The sequence below is a fragment of the Schistocerca nitens genome, chromosome 9 (genome assembly GCF_023898315.1).
Source record: "Schistocerca nitens isolate TAMUIC-IGC-003100 chromosome 9, iqSchNite1.1, whole genome shotgun sequence".
NCBI classification, from domain to species: domain Eukaryota; kingdom Metazoa; phylum Arthropoda; class Insecta; order Orthoptera; family Acrididae; genus Schistocerca; species Schistocerca nitens.
Window position 1 is genome coordinate 397,760,104 of NC_064622.1, and position 12,605 is coordinate 397,772,708.

Consider the following 12,605-nt stretch of genomic DNA (forward strand, 5'->3'; position numbering starts at 1 on the left):
CTGGCAACCTGCTTTCTCAGTTGTAAGCTGCCTACTGAGGAGTTCGTTCATTGGCGGTGAACAGTACTGCAACAGCCTAGCGTGTAAGTAACGCCTGGCAGCAACTTGCTAACCAGGTAGTGAAATACTACCTGCATGAGCAGTCCCTCCACCAGGTGCATTGGCAGCAGTGTCAGCAGTCTCTTTATTAATTGACTAGTTTCCCACAGAGCCGTTATCTCTTTGGACAGCCCCTACATTGTGCCTGCGCAGTGCCTGCAGGCTGCCTTCTCATTAAGCAAACAGCTCATTATTTCGATTAAATATGGTCGATTCCACATACAGCTGTCATTTAGAGCGTCAGTTTTTATTTATTGCAATTTCTGTTCGTAATATTAGTGACTTCCAAGCAACTGTAAGTTTTTTGGAATGCCACTGGCAGAGATATTACCGTCTGAACTATGAACATTTGAAAAGTTAGCAATTAGACATCTGATGCACTTTGTATGCACCTTGCTATTCATGTTACGCAAGTACACATGCCTACCGCCATTCAGACACCAAAGTTCTTGTGGTGCTAGCATTGTACTGAGCGATTGGATCGTCTCTGACATTACCTGTTTGTTTTAAGGTGCAATTTGTCTGTTTACTAAGTAGTCATTTCCCTGTTGAGTCTTTACATACATAGGCAGCCCCTGAGATTTCACCACCCCCACGCCTGAGCAGCAGATTGTAATGGATTGCCTCTGGAGCCCATTTTTATTTTAATCAATAAGCATATGATCTAATTATCAAGACGTTTGTATAATATTACTGTTGAGAGGTCAACAGTTCACTGATATTATTTTTTATCTGTCCTAATATATATTAAAATGTTGTGGAATTCTGTCACTTGCTTGAGTCATCCTGTCATCAACGCAGATGACAGACCTATAGTATCGCGCTATGGCAGTGTACTCTCTGTCATCTAAAAAGGATCACTTGATTTTATTTTCTCAAGAAATTAAATACATTATATTATTATAACTCGGTCCAGTACTGAACTTCATAATGGAAATGCATATGCGTCACATCAGATACATACTTTATGCTGACTGTATACTACTGGCCATTAAAATCGCTACACCACTAAGATGTGCTACAGACGCGAGATTTAACCGCCAGGAAGAAGATGCTGTGATATGCAAATGATTGGCTTTTCAGAGCATTCACACAAAGTTGGCGCCGGTGGCGATACCTACAATGTGCTGACATGAGGAAAGTTTCCAACCGATTTCTCATACACAAACAGCAGTTGACCGGCGTTGTGATGCATCGTGTAAGCAGGAGAAATGCGTACCAACACGTTTCCGAATTTGATAAAGGTCGGATTGTAGCCTATCGCGATTGCGCTTTATCGTATCGCGACATTGGTGCTCGCGTTGGTCGAGATCCAATGACTGTTAGCAGAATAGGGAATCGGTGGGCTCTGGAGCATAATACGGAACACCGTGCTGGATCCCAATGGCCTCGTATCACTAGCAGTCGAGATGACAGGCATCTTTTCCGCATGGCTGTAACGGATCGTGCAGCCACGTCTCGATCCGTGAGTCAACAGATGGGGACGTTTGCAAGACAACAACCATCTGCTCGAACAGTTCGACGACGTTTGCAGCAGCATGGACTATCAGGTCGGAGACCATGGCAGCGGTTACCCTTGACGCTGCATCACAGACAGGAGCGCCTGCAATACTGTACTCAACGACGAAGCTGGGTGCAAGAATGGCAAAACGTCATTTTTCCGGATGAATCCAGGTTCTGTTTACAGCATCATGACGGTCGCATCCATGTTTGGCGACATCGCGGTGAACGCAAATTGGAATGGAGTATGCGTCATCGCCATACTGGAGTATCACCCGGCGTGATGGTATTGGGTGCCATTGGTTACACGTCTCGGTAACCTCTTGTTCGCATTGACGGCATTCTGAACAGTGGACGCTGCATTTCAGATGTGTTACGATCCGTGGCTCTACCCTTCATTCGATCCGTGCGAAACCCCACATTTCAGCAGATTAATGCACGACCTCATGTTGCAGGCCCTGTACGGGCCTTTCTGGGTACAGAAAATGTTCGACTGCTGCCCTGGCCAGCACATTCTCCAAATCTTTCACAAATTGAGAATGTCTGGTCAATGGTGGCCGAGCAACTGGCTCATCAAAATACACCAGTCACTAATCTTGATGAACTGTGGTACCGTGTTGAAGCTGCATGAGCAGCTGTGCCTGTACACGCCATCCAAGCTCTGTTTGACTCAATGCCCAGGCGTATCAAGGCAGTTATTATGGCCAGAGGTGGTTGTTCTAGGTACTGATTTCTCCGGATCTATATGCACCCAAATTACGTGAAAGTGTAATCACATGTCAATTCTAGTATAATATGTTTGTCCAATCAATACCCATTTATCATCTGCATTTCTTCTTGGTGTAGCAAATTTAATGGCCAGTAGTGTAAGTGAATTTAGATTAATCAAGGAACAATGTGATGCACAGTCTGTGCAGGAGAATATCAGAATATGCAAAGTATGATGTGGAAGCAGTGTTCTTCTAATTTGTAGTTTGGATATGACAGAATTAATTGCGATTAATGCATTTGAAATTTAATACTGGGCAATTTCATTTTATTTGACTTTAGTTCCTTACGTGAATTCACTGTGAGTTGGTTGTTCCTTGGAAAAGCTGCATGTTCTACGTGAGTTGAAAATTTAGCAGTCAAGTGTAGTCACAGCCTCTCTACTCTGGTCCTTCACTGCCAGAAACTTGAAATATTTCAGGGCTTGTTAGCTACAGCAAATAGCTATTGTGAGGAGATACTATATGCATCCCTTTTGTCTGGCATTTGACTTGGGTCAATAACAAACTCTTAGTGCAACTGCGCTCATGTGCTCTATATCATTCACAAAAAATAATGAAGTGTTACTTGAGATCAAATTTGCCACAACTTATCTACTAAGTGGTCAGTTCCTTGCTCAGTCATTAATTGTGCAGGGAGACCCCTTCACATGAGTGGTCAAACACCTGATCATAACCTGTTTACTGAGTAGTTACCACCCTGCCTGGGCAAGTCCTGCACTGGGTTGCTGGGTGACCAAGAAATTTTTTGGTTACTGTTAAACTCCCTGCAGTACCATTACCTTTGTTGGCAGCACCTGCAACTGGGTGGCCTGGGGCCTGATTGACTCCTGGTTATGAAGTAGTCTGCTACCTGCTGGGCCATTACCTGTGTCTGCAGCTTCTGTGTGGTGTCTGAGCTGCACCTGTTTACTAAGTGATCAGCTTCCTGCTGCGCCATTACCTGTGCCGGCAGCTCCTTCGCCTGTTTAGTAAGTGGTGGGCTCTCTGCCGCGTTATTACCTATGTTGGCAGCTCCTGTACCTACGCGGCGTGGTGCCTGAGCAGCACTTGTTTACTAAGTGGTCAGCTCCCTGCCGCGCCATTACCTTTGTCAGCAGCCCTTGCAGCTGGGCAGCACGGTGCCTGAGCAGCACTTGTTTACTAAGTGGTCAGCACCCTGCTGCGCCATTACCTGTGTCAGCAGCCCTTGCAGCTGGGCAGCGCGGTGCCTGAGCAGCACTTGTTTACTAAGTGGTCAGCACCCTGCTGCGCCATTACCTGTGTCAGCAGCCCTTGCAGCTGGGCAGCGCGGTGCCTGAGCAGCACTTGTTTACTAAGTGGTCAGCACCCTGCTGCGCCATTACCTGTGTCAGCAGCCCCTGCAGCTGGGCAGCGCGGTGCCTGAGCAGCGCCTGCCTGCAGCTGTCGGCCGCCGCCTGCCAGTCGCCCTGCTGGGCCCGCAGCCGGGCCAGCCTCAGCAGCGCCCTGAGGGTGGCCTGCAGGTGCGCCGCCGGGTCCCGCAGCCGCTCGCCGTCCAGCTGTGTGCCGTCCTCGTACACCTGCGACGCCTCCCGCAGCCGACCCCGTGCCTCCAGCAGCTGCCCCAGCGACACGTACGCCGCTGTCACACCAACAGGTTACAGTCTCACTACCTGCTCATTGAAAAACCCTATATGTATGAATATGCTAACTACTGATTCTTTGATAAAATGTGACGTAACATATACACCTATATGCACACGTGCCATACTGACGACCACATATCAGCCATGTGGATGGTGCCCTTATCCCATATGGGCATCTTTTCCATTTGTTGAAATATGTTTTCCCACATGCTACACGACTGCCAGCTGTAGGATAGCCGTAGGAGTTCATATTTTATCCACTCGATGCAGCAGGAGATTTACAATTTTGCCTTCATTGAAAATGTTATACGAGTGTGAGTCAAATGAAAACTTTAAATATTTTTTTAAATATTATTTATTGTGCAGAAGTGGTACAAAGCTATATCACCTTTCAACACAATCTCCCCCATGCTCAATGCAAGTCCTCCAGCGCTTGCAAAGAGCCTAAACTTCTTTAGAACAAAATTCTTTTGGTAATCCCCATAACCACTCATGCACCGCGTGGTGTACCTCTTCACCAGAACAGAACTTCTTTCCTCCTATTGCGTCTTTGAGTGGCCCAAACATATGTAAAAGGTCTGGTGAGTATGGTGGGTGAGGAAGACACTCAAAATGCCGGTCTGTGATTGTTGCAACTGTTGTATGGGCAGTGTGGGGCCTTGCATTGTCAAGTTACAAAAGGACACCTGCTGACAAGAATCCGCTTTGATTTTATTGCAGGCCGCAGATGATTGTTTAGGAGATCTGTGTATGATGCACTGGTGACAGTGGTCCCTCTAGGCATGTAATGCTCCAAAATGACGCCTTTTTCGTCCCAAAAGAGAGTCAGCAAAACCTTCCCTGCTGATGGTTCTGTTCGAAACTTCTTTGGTTTTTGTGATGGGGAAGGCGCCATTCCTTGCTCGCTCACCCATTTCCGGTTGGTGGAAGTGAACCCAGGTTTCGTCCTCAGTAACGTTTCTTGCAAGGAAGCCACCACCTTCTCGTTCAAAGCGTCGAAGAATTTCTTTACAAGCATCAACACGTCGTTCTCTCATTTAAGCAGTCAGCTGCCGTGGCACCCATCTTGCAGACACTTTGTGAAACTGGAGCACATCATGCACAGTGTGGTGTGCTGATCCATGACTAATCTGTAAACATGCTACAATGTCATTCAGTGTCACTCGGCGGTTTTCCTTCACTATGGCTTCAACTGCTGCAATGTTCTGTGGAGTCACAACTCGTTGTGACCTGGACAAGGAGCATCTTCCACTGAAGTCACACCATTTGTGAACTTCCTACTCCATTCGTAGACTTGCTGCTGTGACGAACACGCATCACCGTACTGAACCTTCATTCGTCGATGAAATTCAATAGGTTTCACACCTTCACTACGCAAAAACCGAATAACAGAACGCTGTTCTTCCCTGGTGCAAGTCGCAAGTGGGGCGGTCATCTTTATTCTAATACTGCGACGGTATGTGTGCATCTGCACTACGCTGCCACCTACAGGCCATTCTGCGCGATGTTTGTAGCACGCTTACCAACTTACAGGATAACGGCGCGAAATTTCGATATGTTATTACAGATTTAAGGTGTTCATTTGACTCACCCTCTTAGTAACATCAGATACTAGCTGACGGAACCATCATGAAGAACACAAAGGGTCCATCACTTACCAACAAGCTTCAAAAAAGACAGACGGAACAGGTTTTTTTTTTTCTTTTTGAGGAAGTGAAATGTAATGTATATTGCCACTCCACAAAACATCAGGCAACTAGCAAAGAACTTTCTGTATGTTCAAAAGGAGGTTTTATGAGAATAAAAAATCCAGATATTGTCAGAAGTTATGACATAACAAGACTATATAGGCTATGTCAATTAGCTTTACAGCTACTACTCATTCACAAGAAAGGCAATCAAGTACCGGAGAAACTCTTCTTTCGCGTTTTCCTAATATCTGTCGTGATTGATTTATTTTGTACATGGATACCATCAAGCAGAAGATATCTCTAGCGGAATTTATAAATGAAGTTGGAATGGACTTGGTAGCTGCAGGAGCAGATATTCGATCATTAGAACCAACCCGAAACACTAGGCTAGATAGGAATTTTGGTCGCCATTTTATAGAAAAGGTGCCACAAACTGTCAACAATGTGAATGTCTCACACTACTGTGAAGTTTGCTCTGACTAAGGAAAGAAAGAGACTGGCAGGCGTATGAGGAAAGCAAGCAAATTGTATTACTGCGATGTTGAACTTTGTCTGCCACAATCTTTTGAAGACTAATATTTGGAAGTAAATTATGCGTAAATTACATGTACTCAATTTTTGTTATAAAATTAATATGAACTTGTGAAGTTACTATTTGTTTTAATTTATACTTGAAATCTTTGTGAAAAAGTGTAAGAGCTTTTCCAGGAGGAAGTTCTTCCATGTTTTTGGCAACATTAATACACCAGTACTAATGAGAACATATGTGTATGCAAGCATATCTCATAATCTATGAAGTATGGGGTTTGACATGATGCTACATTTTGGCCTCTAAGGAGCTAGACTGTTGAGTAATTATACTTTAAATTTGATATAAAATCGCCAGTTCACCTACGATATCAAAGGGGAAAGGTAGCGGTGTTGAATGTGTTAAATTCAATGAAATAGTGTCCACGGCAAGTGAGAGATTTATACCAGTTAAATTAATAAGATGCTGAACACATTCACATGGCCCGAAAAACAAGTTAGCATACTATTGCTTACAAAGAAAACAATATGTCCTACTTAGAAGAGCATATGCTCTCTACGATTGGCAATGTTTTACCCAAGTTCCAAATGTAGTGTGCACATCTGTGCGAGATGTCTGTAAAAGTTTCCGCAGTGAAACTCTGTCTCAGAATCTGGTAGCAGAGCCGAACAGATTTTTTTTGTCGTATGTAAAGTATACGTAAACTGCAAACAGATCAGGAATTGTCGTAAGCTGGACACTGGAGTATCTGGAAGTATACCATTAGCGAAAGCCAGACAGTCTGGAAACACAGTAGTGTCGCTGTATGCGTAGCGATATGATGAGATACTGAGCACTTTATACAGCACGGAATAATGATTACTTACCGCCTGGTTGGTCTAAAACCGTATGAGAGGCGTGGAGCGCATGGCATGTCAGTTCCTCCTCTTGCATCAGGAGGCGACGGCTGTCGTAACGAGGTTTTACATCTGTGGCTAGCTATGGTTACGCTCTGTGGGTGAAAATACTAGAACCTTCTGTACTGAGACACGACTGAATGCGTGCACTAAACCCACAACAAGATATGAAGCTAAGAGATAAGAGAGTGAGACACGCCTTCTTCAAATGGCTCTGAGCACTATGCGACTTAACTTCTGAGGTCATCAGTCGCTTAGAACTTAGAACTAATCAAACCTAACTAACCTAAGGACATCACACACATCCATGCCCGAGGCAAGATCCGAACCTGCGACCGTAGCGGTCGCTCGGTTCCAGACTGTAGCGCCTAGAACCGCACGGCCACTCCGGCCGGCACACACGCCTTCTGGTGCTGCTAATCGTACGTGGGTTCTCCCACTGAACGTAGCAAACGCTCTTCCATATCAGGCGTGCAGACTGTGCGGGGTCTTCTATTGTCAGTCTTCCGAGGTGCAATAATATCTGTGACTCTCAGATGCTGAAAAAATCTGCCGAACTGCTCAGTAGCTCGGAACGTGCTTCTGTTGAAGTTTAGAGAACATACCTTCACCGAGGAGTCAAGCACTATATCGCTCCCTCCTACGTATATCTCGCGAGGAGACCATGAGGATAAAATCAGAGAGATTAGAGCCCACACAGAGGCATACCAACAATCTTTCTCTCTACGAACAATACGAGACTGGAATAGAAGGGAGAACCGACAAAAGTACTCAACGTACCCTCCGCCACCCACCGCCAGGTTGCTTGCGGAGTATGGACGTAGATGTAGAACTGATTATCAGATGGCATTCTGCGCTGTAGATACTTTTCAAATAGAGGGCACGGGCTCGCAGGCTACGTCCATTTGCTAAACCGTAGCAGAATATCATAACCGACATCTCACTTGTCAGGTAGCAGGTTTCCATTGCTAGCAAGTGGTGGAGGAGAGAAAATGTGTGTGTACTACATCATTTGTACGTAGAAACAACGCAATGTATATAATCGCTGCATGAAAGGAATCTGGGTAACTAAGCAAAAATTAATGTGCTGGTAGCTATGTAAATGAAGTTTCAAAAAGTTAATCTCTTCAAGAACTACCTGATGTAGGGATTGTGAAATTCATTCTTTACTGTTGAAGAAAAAAAAATCAAACTACAGATTATACTGAAACTTCTTTGCTTTCGCTTGATGTATATAGCTTTAATAATAATAGAATCCATACCGATACTTAAATATGTTATGCTTCATGCTTTATATATAAACAAAACTCTAAACTTAGGAAAAAACTAAAAACGTAACGGTCAGTAATTCTATGAAATGATTTTTTCAAACGCAACAAATAAAATAGCTTACAGAAACGTTAGAGACACCTAATTTGCTGTACATGATTTCGAATATAATTCAAAGTCGTACGAAATGTTTCTTATAGTTATTTTATTTCTTAGTTTCAGACAAACCATTTCACAAAGTACACTGGACAGCCAGAGAAACTGGTACACCTGCCGAATATCGTGGAGGACCCCCCCTCCCCCCAGCCCCCCCTTAGCACGCATAAGTGCCGAAAGACGACGTGGCATGCACTCGACTTATGTCTCAAGTAGTGCTGGAGGGAACTGACACCATAAATCCTGCAGTACTGTCCATAAATCCGTAAGCTTCCGAGGGGTGGAGATCTCTTCTAAACAGCACGTTGCAAGGCATTCCAGATATGCTCAATAATGTTTGTGTCTGGGGCATCTGGTTGCCAGCTGAAGAGTATAAACTCAGAATAGTGCAGCAATTCTGGACATGTGGGGTGTCGCATTGTCGTATTGTAGTTGACCAAGTCAGTCGGAACGCACAGTGGACATGAATGGATACAGGTGATCAGACTGGATGCTTACGTACCTGTGACCCGTTAGGGTCGTATCAGGGGTCCCATATCACTCCAACTGCATATGCCCCACACCATTGCAAAGCCTCCATACCCGTACACGTCCATCCGCTCGATACAATTTGAAACAAGACTTGTCTGACCAGGTAATATGTGTCCAGTCATCAACAGTCCAACGTCGGTGTCGACGGGCCCAGGCGAAGCTTAAAGCTTTGTGTCGTGCGGTCATCAAGGGTACACCATTGTGCCTTCGGCTTCGAAAGCCCATATCATCGATGTTTCGTTGAATGGTTCGCACGCTGACACTTCTTGATGGCCCATCAGTGAAATATGCAGCAATTTGCAAAAGGGCTGCACTTCTGCCACATTCAACCATTCTCTTAAGTCACCGTTTGTCCCGTTGTTGCAGGATCTTTTTCCGGCAGCAGCGATGTCGGAGGTTTGATGTTTTACCGGATTCGTGATGTTCGCGGTACATTCCTGAAATGGTCGTACGGAAAAATTCCCACTTCATCGCTACCTCGGAGGTGGTGAGTCACATCGCTCGTGCGCTGACTATGACACCACGTTCAAATTCACTTAAATCTTGGTAAGCTGGCATTCTAGAAGCGGTAATGGAGCTAACAACTGTACCAGGCACTTGCCGTCTTATGTAGGCAGCGCTGTATTCTGTCTACTTACATATCTCTGTGTTTGAATATGCATGCCTATACCAGTTTCTTTGGCGCTTCGGAGTATTTGACTCTTTAAGTCTTGAAGATTACGAAGGTGCCACACCGGCCTGGTCTGCTGTTTGCTTGCCGGCAATACTTGGCCAGTCTGGAATCCCTTCGTGTACGTCTAGGAGTGTCGCCGTACCTGCGAGAGAGGGCCGGTAGTGGATGGCGAGCCGGTAACTGCGCTCCGCCTCCTCCGGGCGGCCTCTAGCCTGCAGTAGGTTGCCCCTGCAACACAGGTAAACAAAGGGGAAAGTAATGGCCGGAAATAGAAAGAAGCTAGCGGATAGACACTGTGTATAAACCTGGATTACGTCGGAGTCTTCGCAGCTCCAGTGACAAACTACACCATACAGGACATTACCAGAGTGTTAGCCCCATCGTACTGCTGATGCTACCAGCAATTCTCTCTATAATTTATTAGTGCTAAGACAGAATATGTATCTCACAAAAGTACTGAATAACCTAGTTGGGTTTTGCGATTATTATTAATTAATTAATATGTAGTAAGTCTGTCGGTTCATCATCAGTTCTCCCATACGCGTTTTATGCGTGCAGCAGAACTTGAAAGAGCACAGAAAGAAACGGCTAAACGTTATGCGTAACTAAAATATTCATGCTAGGTTTAAAATTTACTGAGCAAGATGCGGATGATGAGATAGGATTGTAATGTGAAACAATGTTTACTATCAAATAGTTTATATATTCTTCTACAGAATGCACCATTTCTCAGTCGTAACAACTGACTATAAAATCTACGAAAATCCTAATATCCACTCAGGTGAAGAATGAACCTCCTTAAAAGTTTATAAGCTGTATGCTTGCCATAAAACACTAACGCTCATAATCGTCAGAAATGTGATAGTGTCACCACACGGTTTATATATCACCGAACTCAATACATACCATATTACTGAGAGTGCCACAAATATCTAATGCAATGAAACAGTTCGAAAACAAAGTGCTGTATCTTCCACGAGGAGATGCTTCATAAGCGATAATAAGACACAGGTAGTCAAAAATAAGGATTCATTTCGACTTGAGTAAAGTGATTTAAAAAGAAAGGCTCTGAGCACTATGGGACTTAACTGCTGAGGTCATCAGTCCCCTAGTACTTAGAACTACTTAAACCTAAATAACCTAAGGATATCACACACATCGATGCCCGAGGCAGGATTCGAACCTGCGACCGTAGCGGTCGCGCAAAAAGAAAGGAAAAGCTCCTCTCAATAAAAAATAGTATAACTTTGCAGACACTAACTGGCTTACGTCTGGAACACACAGTGAGTAAACTTACTGCGATGCGAAGACTATGTCACTGATAATTCCTAACAACGGCGGTTGAACGTGCGGTGTAATTGGCCGACAGGTACGTTTCGGGATATCGCTGGAATGTCGTAGATCCCGCTGAGGTGTCTCCCTTCCGGGCTCTGACTGATAGGCTCCTAAGAACCGGCGTATGAGTTGGACCAGAGCTTCGGCGGAGCGGACTGCCGATGTTATTTTTTTTTCTTTGTTGTATTTCAGTTCCACATCGGGGAGAGCTGGCAGCAGCATATGCGCTGCTCTTCAGCCGAAAGACATAAATCATACAATAGAAGACATTTAAAAAGATGTTTTGACTTGCTCCGCCCTATATATCCGGGACGCGGGGGAATTCGTATCCAGCTCCTCACACGTGACACGTAACATGTCGGAGGAGGTAGGCCCCTGGCGCGGAGGGCCTCTTGTGGCGCTTGTCCTGCGGTATGTCGTCCTCTTGTGGTCGACGCAGTCTGGGGAGGCAACGCCTTGTGCATATGCAACCCCGTTATGCTTCAGTGCCTAAGCGATTGCTGATTCCTGCGTGCGAACGTCGAGTACATGGTACAAAGTCTACCACACGTATGAAGGTTAACGCTGGCCAGCATAGTTCACGACCACAGGATTGCGGAATTACTCTTAAGTGTTTAACGGTGCAACTCTCCTGAAACAGAGTCCTAAACTGGCGGTAAAATTTTTAAGGCATTTACATAAAACATCGCTCTCTGGTCGCAAAATATTCTGTGTCTGTAACGCTGTAATCCGCCACGCATCAGAGACTCGACACAAGTGTACTCGGCAAGGATTCGCTGCCGATTTACTGTACACGTAACCTAAAGGTAGGATTCCTATGCCGCGTTTGACGCATGCGGCAGTCGTTATGCGTCTGACGTTGTGCGGCTGACGCACAGCTGCCGATTCCCATAGAGCGGCGGCCGCACAGTGTTTAGTTGGCCTGCTGCGTCTGTGCCGAAAGGATGAGTGAGCGCGATTTGTTGTTTTATCTATTGTTAGAAGACGTTGAAGATGAAGAAATTCAGCTTCAGCTATGTAAGGGAAATGCTGAAACACATCCGATTTACCTCACAAGAACTGAGGAAGGCTATTGTGAACAGCTCTTCAATGGGCATTTGTTAAAAATGACCAGAAATTTAGAGAGTATTTCAGGTTGAACATAGCGCAGTTTAACTATGTTCTCGATCTCGTCAAAGAAGATATCAGGAAGAATTCGTCTCCCAGATATCCATACCCTATAACACTAGATGAAAAACTAGCTTTAACATTGAGGTATGTACAATAAAATTTATTAATGTGTTATTGCTTTATTAATAGTGCACACAATGTAAAAAATGAAAGTAGCACAACTCAAAAATATGAAATTAACACTTATGGCAGCATTAAATGGGTTCGTAACCTGGCTTTTCGGTCTCTGTGTTGTCAGATGGTGTGATGGCAGTGTTATCCACACTTGATGTCGTTGGAATTGTTAAGAATGAGAAAGTACTCGGAGATGAAAGACGCACGGAAGAAAAGTATTCAAATGAACTGTGATTCTCCAAATCAATAAGCATCTGCTAGGATCCCA

General features: G+C 44.8%; 1 protein-coding gene across 1 annotated transcript in view; it reads right to left on the reverse strand.

Annotated features, from left to right (window-relative positions):
• Positions 1-12,605, reverse strand: part of LOC126204268 (protein O-mannosyl-transferase TMTC2-like) — a 176,885-nt gene that overhangs the window by 45,252 nt on the left and 119,028 nt on the right. The window contains exons 8-9 of the mRNA XM_049938657.1: positions 9,861-9,946; positions 3,713-3,969 (exon numbers count right to left, since the gene is read on the reverse strand). Of these exons, the coding sequence (XP_049794614.1) occupies positions 3,713-3,969; positions 9,861-9,946 (343 nt within the window). The remainder of the gene's footprint in view (positions 1-3,712; positions 3,970-9,860; positions 9,947-12,605) is intronic.